Here is a 21,301-nt window from a genome sequence, read left to right as displayed (position 1 = left end):
GGTTGTATGAAGCACTTGAATTAACTTTATTCATGTTTTTGTGGTCACCTTATGCACACGGCTCTACGCAACGTTAAGTGGTCGATGAGGTGAGGTGGTGGTTTGACCTGCAGGGGGCGACGTGAGCCCACGTTGCCATGGGCGTTGAGTCTCCTCTCCTCTCTCCTCCTGTTTTTCAGCGATGCTGCAGACGCTGTCCTCTTCATTAGGACTAAACCTGGACGTGTCCCTCCTGCTTCTCCCCGTCTTCACTGTCTCCGGCGGATTAGCTGAATCTAAACGGTAAAAAAAAAAATTCCATCTCACACCGGAGCGCGGCGGCTGTTTTCTGTCTCTCAATCTCAATCCGATCAGCGGATCAGTGATTATTGGATGTATTGACACAGCCGCATCTGCTGGAGAGACTGCGGTTGATCCCGTTGATCCCGTCGCTGCTTATTTTCCAAGTCATTTCCCAATTATTTCCAGTGGTACATTGTAACAGCTGTCATACAGTCACGCTGAGAAAGGTAACCTGCAATAGGTGGACTCACCTCAGTGTGTGTGTGTGTGTGTGTGTGTGTGTGTGTGTGTGTGTGTGTGTGTGTGTGTGTGTGTGTGTGGTGGGGACAGACCATCATGGATTTATTTCTCTGTCATCTCCATCTCACGTTTCCGTTACATTTGCTTTTGAGCATCCGTCCTAAAAGCAGCAAAGCCTCCTCCTTCCTTCCTGTTTGGAGGTCATGTGTGTGTTGCTGCTTTATATTTAGAAGCTGTAAAATGAGGAAAAGGCAGCATGGGAAAGAATGAATGAACGTCAGTGGTCAAACAAGTCAAGTGACAGATGTCTGCATGGCGTTTGAGTGACCGCAGTTCTCCAAAAGGCCTGATTTTTGTTCCATTATGTAAGATGGTGAAGCACTGAGGAGCACCGAGGCCTCCACCAGCTATCTGTGATTATACTGATTTAATATGTTGATGTTACATGTGCACATATATTCAGAAATAATTCACATTTGCATTTAACCTGCATGCATGTTGCGTCTGCACGTGGTGGACCTTCACCTGTGGGCCTGAGAGGGTCACACCTACCGTTTCAATGTGCTTTGGTCTCGGCAACAGAAGATCTTATTCGCTTCCGTTGGTGACACAAAGAAGTCCAGGCCACTGAAGCATTAAATGGGAGGGAGACTGGTGTCAATATTTGATGAGGACTCCAGTTTAAACATCAAGCGATGCTCGGTGGGCAAAACGAAGGCCTCGTATTGTGCTCTGCTTCAGATATATGACCACTGGAACGAGAGGAGCTTCTGGTTCACAGAGAAAAACAAGTGGTTTGAGCGCACAAGGATGCACAGATTCCCTCAGAGGCCCCCATGATGAAGGTCTCGCCATCACGCCGTGGCAGGTGGCGGTGGGGTGTGTTGATGAACGATGGGGGGATGGGGGAACATGCTCAGGGAAGCGTGTTGGTTTACGAGCATACATTTCCTCAACCTATTACAAGCTGCTGCAAGTGTGAGAGGAAATCAAACGGGGGGCGTAAAAAGGGATGGAAGTGCAGGAATGAGTGCAACACTGGCAGCCTGCATGCACATCGTGTGGAGGGCAGTATCTGCTGTGTCTGAAAATGAGTATATAAGAGGTAAATCTTACCTTCCCCGAATAAGTAATGGTTAATTAGTCATATTGATTAATTATTATAAATAATTATTAAGTAGATTAACATTTGCCTAACAATCAAGAGTTAATATTATTCAATTAGGTAGACTTAACGTAATTTCTTTTAGTGTTTGGTAGCTGTTGAATTTAGGTACTTTTTACTCATTGTTACCTTAGCTTTATTGGGTAAATTCCATAGGTTCTTTACAGTGTAAAGGAAGAGAAGAATATGTGAAAAGGTATCTCTGTGATGCCTGTGTTTCACCTAGCTTGAGAGACGGTGAAGTGGTTTTAAATGATGAAATCTTCAGTGTGAACAATGTGAACATAACTGTAAAAAGTAGGGTTATAAGTTCAATACGTGTTGGCATTACTAAATATTTGTGTTTTCTGTCATTTGGCTCATAGATTAGTTCCACGCTAGTGAGCCATACCATCATGTCACCCTTTTTGATGAGTATAATATAATATAATATAATAATATGCAGTACTGCTGAATGTGTACACTTTTCTGCATTGCATTGATTTAGAGTTGGAATTCAATTAAAGAAAAAAATAGATCATCAAGACTTAATTTATCCAGTTTGTCATCTCTTGTCAGGCAACATTCTATATAAGAATCTTAACCAGAGCTTTATTGGTTGTTTGGTTACCCAGAGGGAGTTTGTGGCTTCATGTGGTTGTATATATTAACCGTATGGTACAGAGCTGTAGGGTGGCAGGGGAGAGGCTCTGTTCACTGGTCTCTGTTCTGCAGTGCAGGTGCTGAGACAGCATTTAGTGTGTTAGCCTGTATACTCCAAACAGCACACTGCTGCCTTTGGGCCCTCTTTGCATTTTCTTTTTAAGTGCACTTCCAGAACTATATAAGAAACATAACATAGACATACCAATAGTATTCCCCTCCTTGTTCCAAACATGCAGAAAACACTGGAGTCTCACAAAAGTTGTATTTTCATAAGACGGTTGAACAATCTGCTTGTCTGCTGTTGTGTAAGTGAATGTTTTAGGACATGAATGGAGCTTGAAGGCGAAGAGGAGCAGCAGCAGTCAGTCAGGTTTCATGCTAATCAGCTGATGAGTCTAAAAAGGACAAACAGAATTCACTTCAGCTCTGCTTTCGTATGGTGATCAGGTATTTCATTTTCAGTCCTGATGACTAGTACACGATGAAATATATTTTTTATCTTGACCTGAAATCAGTAGAGAGGCACAAACACGGTTAATTGATGGTTGCTAGGTGAACTTGACAACCAGAGAGGACTGATGGCATAGATGTGGGAACCTAATATGCAGGTGCTAAAGCAGTCTGTACAGAGAGCCACGCAGGAAATAGGTCACACAGACATTATTATGTGCTTTTGGCTGAAGACATAAAGGGCACACATTGAACCTCCCCTCCCTCTTTCCAGTAGTCCTCACCAGAGACCCTAAATATCAGAACAAACACACCTGCTGCTGACTTCTGGTCTGCAGGGATTACTCGGTTAGGGCAGAGACGGCCTGTCACATGTCTTCTTACATGTAAACACTATAAATGTGGGCCCATTCATAGATAATACGGGAGCAAACAGACTTAACTGCCTCCTCACAGCACAGCGTGCTGTCATTGTGCCACAACCACACAGCTCCTCTGCAACAATAACAAGAAGATGCTTCTTTTTCATGTCAAACGATGACTTGTTGTTGTATGCATGTTCTGGGATTGGTAATATTTCATGCATTTTCAGTTTTTCTGCAGCAAAGGGAGCAGTAAATCATAACAGATGTGGGGGCAATATGAGAAGCTACACTGAAAGCAGACGTATAAAACATCTAGTCTGTTAGTCACAGACTCACACATACAAATGACAATATCATCCATGCATATTGGCTGGCAAGGGAGAAATTAATTTTGTTGGCTATAAATCAACTCTTTTAAAAGACAGATCATTCAAGTGCTTTCCTTTCCCCCTATAGAAGCTGTGCAGTAGAGTTCAGTGTAGCTGAGAGGGTATTAGCTGTAACTTCCAGTTAGAATCAATGCAAAAGTTATAATGGGAATTTCATAATGTTCGTGGCCTGAGAGGTTAATGCTGTGATGTTGTTCTTAAAAGCCGACCTTTATGACCTTCTGGTGTGATCAGTCAGCTAGAGGTAAATCAAGAAAATAGTTCTGGCAAATAACAGCGTATTGACAAACAGGTTAAGTTTGTCCTCGTTTAAGGTTACACAATCATACTTACTGAAACTGCATGTGTTTGTTCCCAGTGATCTATGGCATTTCCATCCCAATATCAAAGGTGGAAATGTTCATTTCCTAATGGAAGATCCTTTTTAAGTCAACAGAAGTGTGCCTATTAAAGATTGTTGGAATGGAGTGTATTTTACTGGGGGTGCTGTAAAAAAAAAGATGGCCCCCTGACAATAGTGTATTCAGGGCTCTGAATCTGACGTTTCTAAGAGCTTACACCTGTTAAAGACTTTATTGGCATTTCATCACTCATTTGTTGATATTCTTATTTATTATCTTTTTTTGATCCAGGATAAGAAACGCAGATGTCATGAAGATTCATCTTTCAAATTAGACATAATATGAGACATTCTGATTACTGGCTTACTGGAAAGAAATGTGAAAGCCAATTCTCGGCTCCTGCTGTGCCACGGACTCTTTGATGGGTAGGCAGACCTTTTTGTAATTGATGCCATGGATGATTGACTTTGAAAGTGCTCCCGTGGGCGCTGTGAACTCCGAGCTGTTTCCAAGATGAGTGAGCGAGGAGAACCCTTTTGTGAGGGGGAGCTAAGAAACAACAACCAGCAGGGTGGCGTGCTCGCTGACGGCGATGCCAACGCCAATGATATCCAGACAGAGGACGGCGGGAGGATGGCTGATACCGGCACTCTGTCGGGGCTCATGACTGAAACGGAGCAGCAGGACAAAGTCATCATCTGGGGGACAGACTCCCAGTGTGACGACCCCGACCTGGCGGAGTTTGAGATGCTGGAGTGTCAGGAGCTGGAGGCGTACCTGGTTGAGGATGGGGAGGACTTTGTTGGGCTGGCACAACGGACAGAGCCGCAAGAACCACTTTCGTCATGCAGCGAAGCTACAGTCGGACAGGTAACCAGTAATAAGAGCACTATGCTGCATGATGCCAGAGAGCAGGAATCTGAGAACAGAGAGGCGTCTCTGTTAAGCTCAGAAACCGATGTCTTTGTAACCTGCCTGTCCACCATTTCAAGCATGGACACAGCTATGGACACCGCTGGCAGGTCCCAGACAACAGACTCCTGGAACTTTGCCTCCGGTCCGTACTCAACCATCTCGGAGGACTTGACTCTGGTTTCCCAGAATGGCAACAACATCACTGAGAGAGGCAAAGTGAATCATCCTTCCTTCTCCTCTGGAAAAAGCACAATAGACAGGAAAGGTGTGGACATGAATTTGAATTCGACGGTTCACTCGGAGGATGTGGTATCAGAGGCACAAGTGAGGAACGGCGTTGTTCCACGTGAGGATGTCACTGACGAGCACACGAAGAACAAAAACCAGAGAAAGAAAGCAGGGAATACCGTTTCAGAGGGAGAATGTGATGGAAGGATTAGTACAGAGCACAAGGGTTTACCGGCTGCCAAAACATCACACGAAGAAAGCACTACAATGGATAAAAGCACACAAGCTGATGAGGCCCCTGATGTGAACTACAGCCCATCCAAAATGGGCTCAAAGGGGTCTCGGTCATCAATTGAATCCAAAGCCACAAAGAAACAAGGATCATTTGATAACTCGTTTAAAAAACAAAACTCTTTTGACAAGAGTTTTAAAAAGCAGCCATCGTTTGAGAATACTTTAAAGAAGCAGCTTTCCTTTGATAACTCCTTAAAGAAGCAGGGCTCTTTTGAGAACACCGTCACATCCAGCTCTTCAAGTCTGGAGAGGAGGAAGCCATGGGGAAGCCCCAGTCGACCAGCTTCTCCTGCTTCCCCTAAAACAACTTCCTGTTCCCCCAAAAGACGACCGCCTGGTTCTCCGGCCAAGGTCCAGAGCATCAGGGCACTGAGCTTGGAGCATAGCGACTCCCAACAGAGAGGTTTAAGTCAAGCAGTCAGACCACCAGGTAAGACACATTTAAGCAGTAGCATCCCCAAACCTGTCACATCTCAGCAGAAAGAGCCTGAACCCAGGAGGGCTTCCCCTCCCCAGAAGCCGAAAAATGTCCGACCAAAGATCATCACCTATGTTCGAAAGAATCCTCAAGCAAAACCACAAGTGATGGATGCCCCACTCGAAACCTCTACACTCCCACTAAGACTTTCTTCCTACTCCAGCCCACCAGCTCATAAAGATCCAAACGTTGGTCCTCAACCTAAATCCACACCGGTGCTGGGTTCCTCCAACCTGCTGTTTGACAAATACCGACAGGAAATGCAGAAGGTGGGGTACTATCCTCCAGGCATGAGCTCAACCGGGGTGAAGCCCCCAAGCAGCACCATCCCTCAAAGGCTGAGCGGGAAGTCGGGCAGTTTTCATGAGGATGTGTCTGAGAAATATCTCAAAGAGGTGAGAGATGAGAAATATATATACATATGATGAACATGATGAGGTTATGGCAGCGATGAACAGAATGTTCCTCCCCAGCAGGTTTCCCAAGAAGGAGGCGGTGCCTACCGCTCGCCCAGAGCTCTGAAGCCTCAGCTGGGGTTAGGGGCAGTCGGCAGGCAGCCTGCACCCAAGACACGAGTTCAGCAGACAGGTCAAAGGTCAGCCCCGAGCCAGTCTGCTCAGACAGTCGCAGCATCTACCCGAGGCTACCAGGACCCTGCAGGTGAGAAGTGATCTGCTGATGCGGTTCAAAGTCAAAATGTACATGTGGTTTCAGCACATACTATGTAGGCATGTTTGTTTGTTTTATTTAGGACTTAGAACATTAAATAAGACGAACATGCTGCATACTCACATGCTTATTTTAAACAAATGTGGGAATATGCATTTTTCATCTCCATACTCCATCCTGCATCATGTTCTCTGCATCCCATCGTGTACGTGTGGAGCTGCAGAGAAGTCATCTTCCTCAGCTCACTGGATGATTTACCTCATCTCTTCCCTGTCATGATTTATGGATGAGGCTCTGGCAACTTAACTCTTTGAAGTGCAAAGTAATTGATAGCAATGTGACTCACACATCCTCACCTCCCTTGCACTGCATTTTTCTACCTGCTCACATTATAAATCATAATCGAGTCAGCTAAATAACGTGCACGTGACATGAATGCTTGTTTTACTCATCAGAGCAGGCCAGAGTATTAAGGGTGTAATTAGTAATGTATTTCCTGCAAATTCCCTCCCAATAAATCTTTTATTTATATCAGAGTAATTAATCATATTTCATTTAGATTCACCCACAGCTACTGTAACAATGCTAATTTCCCCATCTCCAGCGGAGCAAAAGAGGTCGGGAGAAAGAGGTCCAGAAACGGCCCCCAAGAGTGTTCTCGTTAAATCAGGCCAGTCCGGTCTCCGTCCACCAGGCTTCTCCGCCCTGCCAGCTGCCCGTCTGGCCACCTTTGGCTTCGTCCGGACCTCCAGCATCTCCTCGGTGTCCAGCAACCAGTCTAACGACAGCAGTCACAGTGATCCCTGCAGACCCTCTCAGCGTGAGTCCATCTCTCTACCTCTTTAGACCCAGACAAAACATATTTCACACATCAGTGCTGTGTCTCATTGTACGTGTAGCAACGTGTGACGTCACCAGTAGTCAGACTTTATCACAAGTAGGTGCTGAGAGCTGCTTCCACATCTCTGAGTCAGTGTCCGCCCTCTGCTGCCTCCTCTCAGCCTGCATTCTACAGCATTGGATCTGCATCCGATCCTGGTGTTCCTTCATTTAGAGGAATCAATGCTGGTAAACCGATTATTTCTGAGTGTAACAGAGACATACGAATCTGAGAAGTTGTCAGTTTATTTAGCAACTACTGAATACAGGTGGTGCATGTGTGTTTGCTCACAGTGCTGACTCAAAGCAACCACTGTCGGAAAAATACACACTATGGAAAAAAAAAAATCTCTTTCTCCCTCCTGCGTTTTGTCCTTCATCACATGATCCTGAGTCACAAAGCGACACTTCAAACAGCTGTATGGAATCAAGCACTATAGTAGATTTGAACAGAAAAATATAAACTTACTGAATAAATGTTCACATGTTAGCAGAAGAAGCTCCTTACCTATTTATTATCTGAAATAAAAAGCGGTGCCGGGTGCAGTTTGTGTTGAAAAGAGAGACAGTCAGGTTGTGTGTTGCGACAGGATAATCTGTGAAGCCGTTTTTACTCGGACACCTCCGACCCACCTCTTTCCTGCCTCCTCCATCTTTCACCTCATCCAAGTAAGATAAAGGTCTTTCTATCCAAAGAGTCTCCCATGTACATGTGACTTTGTTACTTTGTATTGTTTTTAATGCTGATTTTTCAGAAAACGACCACAGATGAAGATGATAATCTGCAGTTATGAAAGTGTTTTAAATCACCATCTTTGTGAGCTTCGCTGTTGTTTCACGTGGAAACGTACACTTGCCGTGCTCCTTTCAGCTGCTTTAGTGAATAGATGGGTGTCGACCAAATAGTAAGACACTTGGGAGACGGCACATGACTGGCAGCTTGCATGGCAGTGTTTCCCTTCAGGCTGTTGGCTCTGACGGCGTTGCTTTAATAGAACGCCAACATATGCTTCGACTGCAGCCACATTCATCGGGGATGCACTTCAGTAAAACGTGACTGGGAGCGACTACGTCCTTGTATACTTTTGAATCCAACTTTGTGATTTGGGTACCAGTTCCAAGTGAGACTTCACAGCACAAATCTCTGTGGGATGTTATGAATATTAAGCCTCTTTTTGTGGATCATACCCTCAACCCTGTCATGTCCTGCAGGAGTCTATATGATCCCCTGGTGACTGAAAGGGCTGTTTTGTTTATTTCATCGGTGTTCTCAGGTGGAGATCTGATGCTGACAATTTCACTTTCAGTCTGGCTTTTCAGCTATACAAACGTCTTAAACAGTTATTTGTTGTCATAGCTGGCATCACATGTTTATTTCTGTCATTTCAGATATGAAAAATAATTAAAAGATGTTCCCATGGCATCAGCCTGCCTTTTTGTATTTCCAATATTTGCATCACACAAGCTCCTGATTTAAATAAAGAGGAATTATTTGAGTAGAAATAGAAGATATAATAATTGTACATTCAGTAGATGTAATTAAGCGTGATTGCAAATACAACACAAAATGCTCTGAAGGAATTCCTTGAAGTCCTTCTTGCTTCTTGCTGGTGTAACACTGATCTGAGGATGCTTCCAGCGGAGGAGGGATTTGTGTTTACATGCAGCGTGAGTCAGCCTCCAACCGTCTCCTTCAGCCAATCTGTTCTGGGCTCATTTCAGTAAACATCTGCTGACTCTCCCAGGTGGATCTGTTGCAGGCGTTTAATTGGTTTTATATTACATTTTTAGCTTACTGTATCATGTGTGATTTCAGGCTGCTTGAACCATCACTTATTTATTCTCAGTCGGAATAATTCTATTTTTCATTCAAGGGCACAAACCTGTCCTCCTTTGCTCTTTGAGAGTGCTGAGGCACCTATAGGTGCAGCACGTGTCAGCAGTGTTATTGATTGAGGAGCTATCTGGTTTCACTTACAGTGGAAGTAAACATAAATGCTGAATTGTCTGACCATGTGCTTTAACTGTGAGGGCCTCCCTGTTCGTATGGTGGTGATGTTTGTTCTTGGTGATGATTTAATGTTAGACTACTCTTCGCTACAGCCTCAGTTTGTCTATTAATCAAAACCGTTCATATCCACAGGAAGCTGGAGGCGAAATAACAGATGTTATGAATAATTAAGATGTTTGCAGCATTGCTAGTCGTATCGTGAACTTCTGCAGAAAAATACCCTGTTAGTAATCTGCTGATACTTGATAGAGAAAATACAAAATAAATGCAACATACGACCGACAGACAGACAGAAATGTCACTAACGGGGACAAAAACCAAGCTTTATATTTATGCCCCCATCCGATGGTACTATACATGCTCACGTTTTGAACAATGGTAATGCATTGACTAATTAAAGCTACGATTCCCCCATCCCACAGGGCATTGCAACTGATTAAAGCAAATTAGAGCTTTGATCATGAGAAACAAGACTCCGTGTGAAAAATGCAATATTAAGAGAGGATAATATACCAAGCTAAGTTGCGTATATATTTGTGAGGAATCATTTAGAAGGATCAAATGTCTTTGGAGTTTGCAGTGCAGCATTGACCAATATGGTCGTCAACATTTCTACCACCTTATTCTCACAAAACTAACAAAAATAGGTGGAAATATGGAGTGAATCAAAGGAAAATGCCAGTGTTGTTTCCATTCATCCATCCCTACTCAGGCTTGTTCTTTGTCACAGGGTTTACAGATCCCTGTAATTAGTAACCTTTCACTGTTCTCTTACAGATCCCACCAGTGGCAGCGATGACACATCTCCCCATAACGCCACAGCGCCCCCTAGTGAAGCCTCCCACACTCAGAGCCGCCCCCAGCCTCCCAACGCCCCCAGCCTGCAACGCCGCAGTCTGCCACCGCAGCGCTGCTCCCCACTTGGTACGTAGCCCGTGGAAACAAGCATCTGCTGCTCAGTCATTATGTGCATGTGGAGCTCAACATCATTGTGCTGCCGTTCTCAGAAACCCCCAGAGGTCAAGATCACTGTGTGATCACATGACCCCTGAGATTAGATATGAGAACGTGTGCTAGTAGAGGCAGGTGACCTCCAGCCAATAAACATGCCAGGTGTGTAGCCATTAACATTCCCAGGTCAAACAGCGCCGCTTTGCCACGCCCCTCGACAAGCATCTCAAACAAGCCACAGCAGGATGCTCGACCACCGCAACCACCGGCAATGTGACTTCATAGTATACCTTTAAGGTTACTGAGTTGCATAATGGAGCCGACATTTAGCCTGCAGGGTACTTTATACATGCTGGTTCACTGTGTGTTACTGGACCTGCATTCTGTATGAAGCCTTCCAGTTACAAATGAGACTGACCCCAGCGCTGCTGGCCGGGCAGAGATGGGGGGATTTCTGGTTTTTAACCTGCTTCAGGCAATTCATTTACACACGAGACCCTCGGGCTGGCATTCATTTCAGTATGTTAAAATGACTTGGTCTCAGTGGGGTGTAAATGTAAATTGTATTAAAGAAAATGTAAAAAAGGCCACATGGCTTATGTGCATGTAATTCAATTTAAATATAACATTGTGAGATTCTGACCAATAGTAAATACGTTTGGCTCCATTTAGAAATGACTAAGGTTCCAACATTTCAACCACAAGGCGTTGGTCAGGGCATTTTTCTGTTTGAATACAGACTGAAAACAAAATGAACCATAAACTGAGTCCTGTAGTAAAGTATTAGCTGTTGCGTAGCATTGCATCAGAGCAGTGACAGAACGCCTACTCTGATGTAGTCGGTTGTTAGTTGATGCATCTTGTGTTGAATGTGAAGTATCGACACCCTCCAGTGGTCACAGACTATACTTCTGTATCTCTATTTGCTGCAAAATAACCTGTGTGAGGAAGTGGAGCAGCAGCGCCAGCTAGTGGTCACTGACTGTACTACACCGTGCATCACTAAACGCTTCCTCGATTTTGGTTTTACACCAATAATGAACCTTATTTGGTTGTGAACTTTTATACCAAAGATTGATTTTCCCTTCTCAGATTATTCCATTACATATGTAGAAAAAGATTAGAAAAAAGTGATTTTGTATTGTATTAATTCATGTTCTTCTCTCTTCATATCTCAGTTATAATCTCACAAGCCCCTTACATGTGTGGATTTACTGGAAACATGTAGACACTCATGGATCCGTTACCTAAATAAAATAACAAAAATAGCAATAATAATAATAATATAAATTCTCCCAATCTCATAGATTGCACCTGTAAACCATTATTATGTCCATATCCAATATATTTATGAAAACAATATTTTTCAGAGAAAACAAAACAAAAATATGTGCAGTATTAAACATTCTGAACATTTTCCTTTACTACACAGCCTCTAGGAGAGAGATCCAGAAGGACATTGAGGCCACCGTGACACCAAAGTCCTCTCCTAAAAGATTTGCTGTGGTTTCACCCAAGCCACAGTCCCCTGGTGAGTCTGTGTGTGTGTGTGTGTGTGTGTGTGTGTGTGTGTGTGTGTGTGTGTGTGTGTGTGTGTGTGTGTGCGCGTGTGTGTGTTTTGTTTTGTTTTGTTTGTTCCAAAATTGTACAAAGCAAGAAGACAACAGTCCATAGTGCAACAACATCAGCATCTGCTGTACCTTTAAAAGTCTCTCTCGCTCTCTCTGATGTCGCCTGCTGTTGTCATAGCAACAAGCTACAGGAGCAGTAACGCTGGGAAAGCTCCTTCAGAGAGCAATCCTGCTGGGTCACATTGTAACTACAAGTCAGCATTTTGTCCTTTTGTCACGGAGCCGACAGAATAACAGCAGATCCTGCTCTGCTGACATGATGCACTGGTATATTCCCACTGTGAGTCTTTAGGGATGAGAGGGGAAAGTGCAGCTGATTGGTCTGAGCGCTGAGCAGACTTGAGTAACAGTAAGACCATTTGTGGAAGGATATAAACCACTGTTGTCCCAACCAATCAGCACTTGTTTATGTGTGAGAAAGTAAACCATTGGTGGATAATATCTGCAGTGTAATTCAGCTATTTAGTATTGCTATTAGCTAATGAGTATGCTTATGATATATACTGGTGCAAATATCAGAGGATAAGCTATATTTGGTTCCTCCCTGCTCTCTGTTGCTGTAGTTCGTGGGCGGACGGCAGCAGTTCATTGTACTCTCCGGACTGAAAGGGCCCAGGAGTTGGACCGGGTTCTGATCCAGCAGCTGCGGGAACGCTGCGAGCAGCAGGACCTGCAGCTGCAGAGCCTTCAGGCTCAGTTAAAGAAGGCCTCCCTGTGCCTGGACGTCTTCAGCATCACGACCCAACACTTCTGTCAGAAGGTAGGCAGCAGAGCTCGTTTTATGGAAGCCAAGAATGTATGAATCCCAGACGGATGCCATGGCTTTAATGTGGAATAAATTAGCTCATGGGTGACATTGATTTGATCTTTTATGACAATATAAAAAGTTGGATGTTCAGCAGGGATGAATATTGTGTATCAGTAACTTGATGAATTTGACATTCACCATGATGGATGGATGGACCATCTCAAACCAAGATCAGTAAGATAAGTAGTTCACAGTATAATAATAATATAAAAATAACATAGAATGCTTGAGAAGGTTTACAAAGTATTGCATATCATTTATAATAATATAAAGATATTTTTAAAGGCATGCAAAATATAGGATATAGGAAAGGCCTTTTGCATCTTTTGTCTGAATCAAAAGCTTCAATCGTGGTTCATCTTGCTATTCATGTGCTTTGCAGCCTAAAACACACTGACCTGCTGTTAAAAACTACAAAGGAAAAGCTGCTGAGAGCTCCACAATGCGTTTACAAAGTGTGATGCGTCTCCCTAGCACAAGGACACTTGCAGCATCTGGCTTTTGTTGTCGGCGTTACTTTGTTCACAAAGCGTTTACACCTGATGGTTGTGGCTTTGTGAATTTGTCGGGAGTCACTCTGAAGCAGCAGGATGTGTCGGTAAAAGGTGTGAGGGAAGTGTTGGTGAAATGCTGAGGAATTCCAAAGGGTTTTCCTGCAAATGTGTGCATGGAATATGGCTTTTCATGCATTCCAGTATATAAATGGGCATTAATGGGTCTGTCTCACAACTACTGGATGGTTGACTCACTGGGATCTGAACACATTTGGTATTTATTTCAAGTAGCTGATGTGTCTCATGAGTATTGACCTGTGAGATAATCCCGGTCAGCATCATGCTGCAGCTTGTGAAGGTCCAGCCAGTCTGCTTGCACACTGTGACTGAGTGTGCTCTGCCTCTCAGGGCTGGATTAAGTGCTCGTTTCTTGCCCTTTCCTGGTCCTCTCCTTCCATTTCATCCATTTCCCAGCCCCACCCACGGCTCTGCTCTACAGTGGGAGTTGATAAATGAGATTAGAGCGGCCTGCCTCGCTGTGCTTTTAGTGAGACTGATTGACTCACAGGCAACCTGCACTAAAGTCTGACGTGTGGAAGACTGAAATAGTGATGTATAGCTGCGAAGGGATCCGACTAAAAGGTTCCTTAAACGATTACCTTGTTTTTGTTTGTTATTTTTAAGTTTGCAATCAATAATTATGCTGAAATGGCAGTGTGAGGGATCAAGTTGTTTCATTCCATCTATGGTGGAATATAGCATGTCATGTTTGCGATGATTGTATTTCTGTTGTGATAGCTGAGGCTATAGACTCAGATCACCACTGCTCTGGTCCTGGTTACACTGTACATGTCTCTCTTCTGGATATTAATGTGTGTACAAACAGTGACAACATATGCTGATGGTGTTTTAGAAGGTTTAATATGTCTGATCTTTTTCTTTTTCCTGAATATAAAAAGACGTGCAGAAGAAGTGCTTCATACTGAAAACCAACCATTCATTGAGCTATATTAGGCAGTAAGATTTGTTTTTTTGCAAGAAACTTAATTTCCAAAGCTGCAATTTGGACTTAATTGTTTAGAGAAGAAATTATTCCCCATTTCGGCCTTGAAATGCCTGCATGTGGATGTTTTCTCTCAGCTGAGTAACAGCAGATAATTAGCCTTTTATTGATCATCTCCCTCCCCCATCATCTGCTCCACTCTTGTTTTTTTTTCAAAGATGCAAAAGCCCACTTGTGTGTGTGTGAGTGTGTGTGTTGCTCGCTGCCATGTGTGTGAATGTGATGCGGGGCGTGTTGGTGGGGGTTTGAGGGAGGGCAGGCAGAGCTGGGCTGGGCTGGGCTGTGCCGGTCTGGCGGTCTTTGTTCCTGCAGGGATAAACGTCAGTCGCAAACCAGGAAACGAGGTGAGTCTCCCCGTCTCTCCCCATCTCTCCTCCCCTCTGCTTGGCGCCCTCCCTCTCCATCTCTCTTTCTGTATCTTTCTGGCTCTGGCATCTGCCACTGCCGCCTCCCCGTTCAGCTCAGGGATGCTGCTGTGTGCTAGCCTGGTATGGGCCATCGCTGCTGTGGGCTTTATTTCCTCCCGCTGTGCTTTCTGGACCCAACGGTAAAGGCGGTATCTTCTGCAGGCAGTAAGCTTGTTTCAGCAGGATTTCTTTCTATATGTGTGGTTGTGCGCATGTGTGTTTATTGGACGGGGGGAGGGCGGTCTGTCTATATGAGCATTACATTCACCCGTTTCCTAGAGACGACACTGGTGGAGGGAGTGTAAAGCTCTGCATGATTATGCTGAGTCAAAGCAGGCGGATCAGGTCCCTTTTCTTTTCTCTCAGTGTTCAGGGACATTATATAACATGCTATTGCTGCTCCGCTGCATTCGGACTCTTCTCTTTCTATTTTACAGTGTATTCTGTCCTTATTGTGTGTATGCTGGTGTAATTCTGTACAGGAGAACTTAGGATGGGTTTAGTCTCTTGTTTACCTCGTGTCGCTGAATTTCTCATCTGCAAATTCACGTCATAGTTGCAGCTTCCTGTGTGATGGAGTCTGAATCAGCTCAGGACAGATCGTCCAAACAGAAAAAGGAGCTTGGGAGGTTTTTATGCTTTGACTGAAATTATTAGATTGGTTTAGACTTTTGAGAGGTGAATTAACTGATTACAGTATCCCGTTGAGAATGAGCACCCTTACTAGCCTGTTTCATCTCCTCCAGTCGGTAAAAAAACAGTGCTGAATGGCTGCCAGAAAGAGATAAACATTGTTTTTAGATAATCCATTAATCATTTGTGATGTACATCACATTACATTACAACATCCAGCTTCTCTAATGTGAGGATTTGATTATTTTCTCTGTTTTATAATAACATTGGCTTGTGTACTTGTTGACAAATCCGTTGTAATGAGCATTTTTCATAGTTTTCTCATGTTGCTAAAACTGGATCAAGGGCTGAATATCAGACGGTAAAATTAGAATTCATGTCACGTAACTCCCTGGAGAACCAAGCTGGGTGGGTTAAGATGAGGAAATGATGGGAAGCAAAGGTGGAGCTGCCCATCCTTCATCCCTCATAAGGTCACAGCCGTTTCTCCCTGATGACTGTATGTTCCAAGTCAAACCTCTTAGAGGATGACATCATCATTGTGGAGACGTGCTGTATACTATCTCATACATATTTAACCCACTGCTTCCCTCTCCTCTTTGCTTCTCATAAACGCTGCATTGTGATCTCTGATTTGTCTCCAAGCAACCGTGTGCGTTGAGCTGTCGTACTGCACGTCTAGAGTTGTGATCAATAGTCATTTAACTGTCAGATGTGTCTTCCTCTGTGAGTAAGATGTGTCACATGTGACGAGTCCCCAGTGGGTACTGGACAGAGTCATATGAGGACTGTTTCCATTCTAAAATGTTTTACAAATGGACTCTTGAAGCGCTGTAATTAAACAGGTCCCTTTACTGTCATCTCTCTTGATGTAATGGATGATACGCTGACGTTAAATTGTGGTGAAAGTCATGTGCATCAGAAATGAGACAGTTGTTACCATTCCTCGTGTGTTTCTTGACCATTTTGATCTGCAAGCATCAGGCGGCAAACAGTTGCTTATCCTCTAATATTATCAGTGCAATAGACTGTAGCTGTTAGCGCTGTGTGTTGTGTTATCAAGGAATCATGGACCCAGATAATCTCAGCGCCTCCTGGAGGACAGACAATGTGAATTACATACAAGGTCATTAAACCACGTGTGATGGAAAACATGTTGGTCAAAGAAACTGCAAATAAAACAAACAGTATAGTAGGGTTTTTTTCTTTTGATGCTCTAATACACATGTAGCTGCTAAAATGTTGGGTTAACATTAAAGAGTTTGGGTTATATATATATATTTTGTATTAATATTGTATGTAATATTGATCTTTCAGGTTTCCAGTGATACTGTAGGTGTTTCACATCCACCTATACGCTTCAGAGGTTCACTGCTGTATGTGTTTGCATTTCAGAGTGAGAGTGCCATCGTGAAGGAGAGGGAACTGTCCCTGGAGCTCACCAGAATCAGGGATGAAGTGGGTAAGTGCAACACAGTGTGATAAACCCAGCATTACCAGGACCCACTGCTTACTGCAGATCATGCATTATACAGTATTCCTCCACGAGGCCGGGAGGAATCCACTCTGGAAGTCTGGATTTAGTCCGATGGAACAACATATACCAGAAACTGTAAAGTGCTGCTTCATGTCAAACTTTAGAACAAACTCTGACTGCTTTAGGAAAAAAAATTATAAGCTGTTGCACTTTTTACAGTTCAACGCTGTTTATAAATATGGCCCTTTGGTTATTTAACATAACAAGAAAGTAGAATAATAAAAAGTGAAATGATAATTAACTTTGGTGTATCTCCACATTGTGTTCCAGCTTTCAGTGTTGCACACTGGGAGCAACTGCAGCAGCAGAAGGAGGACCTGGAGCGTCGTTTCGAGGCTGAGCTGCAGGGATTGCGTGCTCAGCAGCAGAAGGAGCTGGGAGTGCTGGAGGAGCGGCTGAAGACGCAGCACGCCGTCGAGGCCAAGAGCCTGAAGGCCCAACATCGAGCCGAGCTGAAGGAGCTCCGGGTCACAATGCAAGATCAGGTGTGTGTGTGTGTGTGTGTGTGTGTGTGTTTGCCATTAAAATATAAGTGCATGACGGGTCTAATTTGTCCAGCGCTCTTTTCATTGCTTCACGATCAAATCCGTTCCACTTTATCAATAAGAGAATACCCACAGCAATAGCAATCCGTGTTTTCCTGGTTTCCTACAGGACCCTCTACGACCCTCCGTTCCCGAGATATAAGTAAAAATGTGAAAGTTAGGGTTAGGGTTGGGGTTAGGGTTACTTCCTTTTATTATATTTGGCTGTATCTCCGGAACGGTAAGTCGTAGAGACACGGGCTAAAGAGTGGTGTGTTCAGAAGGGTCGAATTAGGTCAGATTCCACCCAATCCAATCCTCCGTTCCCTAGATATAAGCTTGGATTTACAACCGCAATATAATTATTGGATATAGGAAGTGAGTATGCGATGTCACTGAAAGCGTCGGTTGACCTAACTTCTCATCCTAATCATTCACCGACTCCAGATTGAGGAGATGAGCGAGAACCATGAGGTTTCCTTGATGGAGATGGAGACAGCTCACAATGACACACTGGCCACTCTGCAGGAGGAGCATGCCAGGACCGTGAAGAGTAAGCAGCACGCTTCCAACCTGTCCATCTTCTCTACACACTCACTCTGCTGATGACTCATCATGTAATGATATGCTGTTTCTTGTGTCAGATCTGAAGATGGCCCATGAACAGCAGACCAAGTCTCTGGAAGAAGAGTTTGGAAAGATCAGACTGACGCTGCAGGTAAACAGTTCTCCTTGAACACATTCATGGAGTGATACATGTCGTGCACAGTGACGGAGATGAACACGTTCATGTGTGTCTGGTGACCAGGATCAGGTGGACACGCTGACCTTTCAGAACCGGAGCCTCAGAGATCGAGCCAAGCGCTTCGAAGAAGCTCTGCGCAAGAGCACAGATGAGCAGATCGTGGTAACTGCTGCATGTCCCCCTACCGGACGCTTGGTCTGTTTATTGGTTTTAAAGAATGGTCGTGGTTTGCACTCATGTTATCTGCTGTTGCCAGGATGCTTTGGCACCATATAAACACATTGACGAGGACCTGAAGAGTCTGAAAGAAGTTCTGGAGATGAAGAATCAACAAATTCATCAACAGGAGCTGAAGATCTCAGAACTGGAGAAAATAGTAGGTTTCAAATTTCTGCTTTTGGTTAATTTACTCCAATAAGACGTTACATCTAGTGTAAACACTGTTTGGTAAACCCACATCAATTATCATTTTGCCTGTTAAACATAATGTCAAACATCATTTGAAGAATTTAATGTTGTGCACATGTTCTCCTGTGTTTTTGAGCAGGCTGAAAAGAATGTGTACCTGGAGGAGAGAGTCCAAGTGTTGCAGCAGCAGAACGAGGACCTGAAGGAAAGAATAGACAAGAACCTTGCTTTGTCCAGGTCAGACACCTTTAAATGCAGACTAGACGCATTTAAAAGCTAGTTCAAACTTGGGCTGCTCAATTAATCAGAATGTTATCTAAATCGCAATAGGAACCAGTGTTATATCCAATCTGATTTACGTTTTGACTTTTTCTTGTCCCGTTTCCTTCTCAGGCAACTCTCTGAAGATAACGCCAACCTGCAAGTCAACGTGGAGAAGGAGAGCAACGAGAAGAAGCGGCTGAGTCGCAACAACGAGGAACTACTGTGGCGTCTTCAGACGGGCGAGCTGAGCCCCCGAATGTCCCCCAGCGCCTCCCCCATTCATCGACCCATCTCCGGACCGGGCTCTCCAGCCCGACCACACTCCTACCATCAATGACGCTCTCAATGGAAGCTCTTGTATCAAACGCTTTCTTTTATCTGACATCAAAGCCCTGATTTTTTAAAAAACTCTTTGCCGAATATTCCTAGGATTTTAAACCACATACATGGACAGACACGGCTCACCCATACGGTGCGATTCTAAAGTCAACCCCCAAGAATTTTATTCTCTGACCTAAAGCATTGTATTCATGATCCGACCTGTTATTGTTGCTTTCTCTATTCCACCTGAATGTCAGACGTGCTGTGTTGCTGCGGTGGATGGAAGACCTGGTCCTTGTGGACTTCAGAGAGCAGGATCAGAGTCAGGGTGCCTCATTTCCATTTCAACAACATCCCCACCTACTCAGCCAGCGCTCAGGACGATGGATGTACGAGACAAAGCAAACATCAAAAGTGCAACTACGAACACAAGAAGCGCCTTTGCCGTCCTTTCTCTCCCACCAGCAACACGATCAAGGCACAGGCAACAGTCTGAGTGAACTCACAAACCTACCTACAGCAAGTTGCTCTCTTCTCTGCGGTGCGTTAACCTTTTCATCCTGAAGTATTTCATATATCAGGGGTGTAAGACTGACTAGCCATGAAACCTCAGTCATCCAGTCAACGTTCTACTGGAACAAATAGATATCAGTGTTGACCTGAAATGTATGATTACAACATAACAATTCATAAATCCATCAAAGTGCCAACGCATTATAACTATAGTATTGCTAATTTTGTAAAAACTGTACATGTATTGCTCTCTTTAAAGCATGTTCTGTCTTCCAGTAATTCATTTTATTCTAGGATACCTACAATGTGACAGCAGAAGGGTGAAGGGGCAACACAAGTTATGAGACCAAGACCAAGGAATGAATTATTAGATAATGTATTTATTTGCAGACTAATCTCACATTGTCGGGTTCAAAATAGATCTTTATTTCCCATAAAAATGCAGGATCTGTGGAAACCACCAAAGAGGATCTCATTAAACACAGCGATGATCGTGTAGTGTAGGTGTCATGTTTGGGGTGAAGCGACGCAGAATCAACTGGAAATGGTGCCGACATCACAGTCAGACTGTATTGATCTGAACATATTGTAAATCCATTGTGTGTTCATTATCAATGTTCTTGCAGCTGACTCAAATTGTTTGCTGGTGTTTTTTTAAATTCACTGCAGAAAATCAGGAAACGACTTCCAAAAATGAATTTGTACCTCCAATTGAATTTGGAAAAAAATCCTGTTGAGAGGATGTATACAAAATATGTTAAATAAGGAAAAATCCTCAACATCTGCAAGCTGTTACCTCATTTCTCATTGTAGAGAATAATCTCAGGTCTCAAGGAGAATTATGAGTCATCGAAGGGAAGCGACTGTCATTTCTGTTTTCCACTGTATTTTCATTGAAGCTTTTTCCTCATGTTTACATTACCACTCAACTGTCGGTTTCCTTTGCATAAAAATTATTTGGATATACAGAATATGTAAACATTTTAAAGAGCATTGGGCAATCAGCTAATATATACAATTACATTGAAGAAATGTTACTTCATTATAATAATATGATATAATAATCAGCTCCACCGGACACACGTGGAAATCTACTCAAACGAGGACTTGGGTTGTAGGTGAGTTCATTAACTGTAAGGACAGCATGTTGATTCTGTTTGTCTCGGTGGTTGGAAATGATATTTCTACTCCGGTTGCACCGACTGCCTCTGTGTCCTGTGGACATGACCATGTACTCATTTACTGAATGTTTATTTGACACCAGAATAAGAGCTTTCGTTTACAGTTTAAATCCAATGTCGGAGAAGGTCGGTGGTTCACATGGATGTCGCTACTTCTGTTTGATTGTTTACAGAACTTCTGTTGTAAAGATTGTATTTCAGAATAATTCCCTGGATACGTTTATATGAACGCATGTCTTTATAAAGTTGTCATGCATTGTTACTTGTTTTACTTGTCTAGTGCATTTCATTGATTAATTTATTTGTCCTACAGAACTGTAGCTTAGCTGTTTAGAATATTGTGGTCAGTGATGAGACACGAATGTCTAAACTGTATGTTCCACTTTGTATTTAAGTATTAAATCACAATAAGAAATAAGTGTACAAAAGTGAGCTTTTTTTATGTAAATATATAAATGATTCTGTTTTTT

General features: G+C 43.4%; 1 protein-coding gene across 3 annotated transcripts; it reads left to right on the top strand.

Moving 5' to 3' along the window:
- Positions 1–208: 208 nt before the first annotated feature.
- Positions 209–21,252, top strand: mtus2b (microtubule associated tumor suppressor candidate 2b). 3 transcript variants are annotated; one of them, XM_084020225.1, is made up of 15 exons: positions 209–282; positions 4,169–6,187; positions 6,269–6,452; positions 7,066–7,281; positions 10,129–10,275; positions 11,735–11,833; positions 12,497–12,693; positions 16,734–16,800; positions 17,146–17,360; positions 17,847–17,952; positions 18,044–18,117; positions 18,208–18,306; positions 18,401–18,520; positions 18,689–18,789; positions 18,946–21,252. In XM_084020225.1, the coding sequence occupies exons 2-15, from the start codon at positions 4,391–4,393 to the stop codon at positions 19,151–19,153; spliced, it is 3,630 nt and encodes a 1,209-aa protein (XP_083876351.1). In that variant the 5' UTR covers positions 209–282; positions 4,169–4,390; the 3' UTR covers positions 19,154–21,252. The 3 variants fall into 3 exon arrangements, with proteins under 3 accessions (XP_083876351.1, XP_083876349.1, XP_083876350.1); XM_084020223.1 differs by having other exon boundaries at positions 6,266–6,452; XM_084020224.1 differs by having other exon boundaries at positions 210–282; positions 6,266–6,452; positions 18,692–18,789.
- Positions 21,253–21,301: the final 49 nt, after the last annotated feature.

Source organism: Eutrigla gurnardus (assembly GCF_963514095.1).
Source record: "Eutrigla gurnardus genome assembly, chromosome: 10".
Classification (NCBI taxonomy): domain Eukaryota; kingdom Metazoa; phylum Chordata; class Actinopteri; order Perciformes; family Triglidae; genus Eutrigla; species Eutrigla gurnardus.
The sequence above is the reverse complement of the archived record's forward strand: the minus strand, read 5'-3'. Positions and strand labels throughout refer to the sequence as shown.

Bases quoted from the DNA above. Each gene is read 5' to 3' on its own strand.
- mtus2b (XM_084020223.1), top strand. From the start codon at position 4,391: ATGAGTGAGCGAGGAGAACCCTTTTGTGAGGGGGAGCTAAGAAACAAC. The intron at 17,953-18,043 runs GTAAGCAGCACG...TTCTTGTGTCAG, and splicing joins GCATGCCAGGACCGTGAAGA to ATCTGAAGATGGCCCATGAA. The intron at 18,521-18,688 runs GTAGGTTTCAAA...TGTGTTTTTGAG, and splicing joins TCTCAGAACTGGAGAAAATA to CAGGCTGAAAAGAATGTGTA.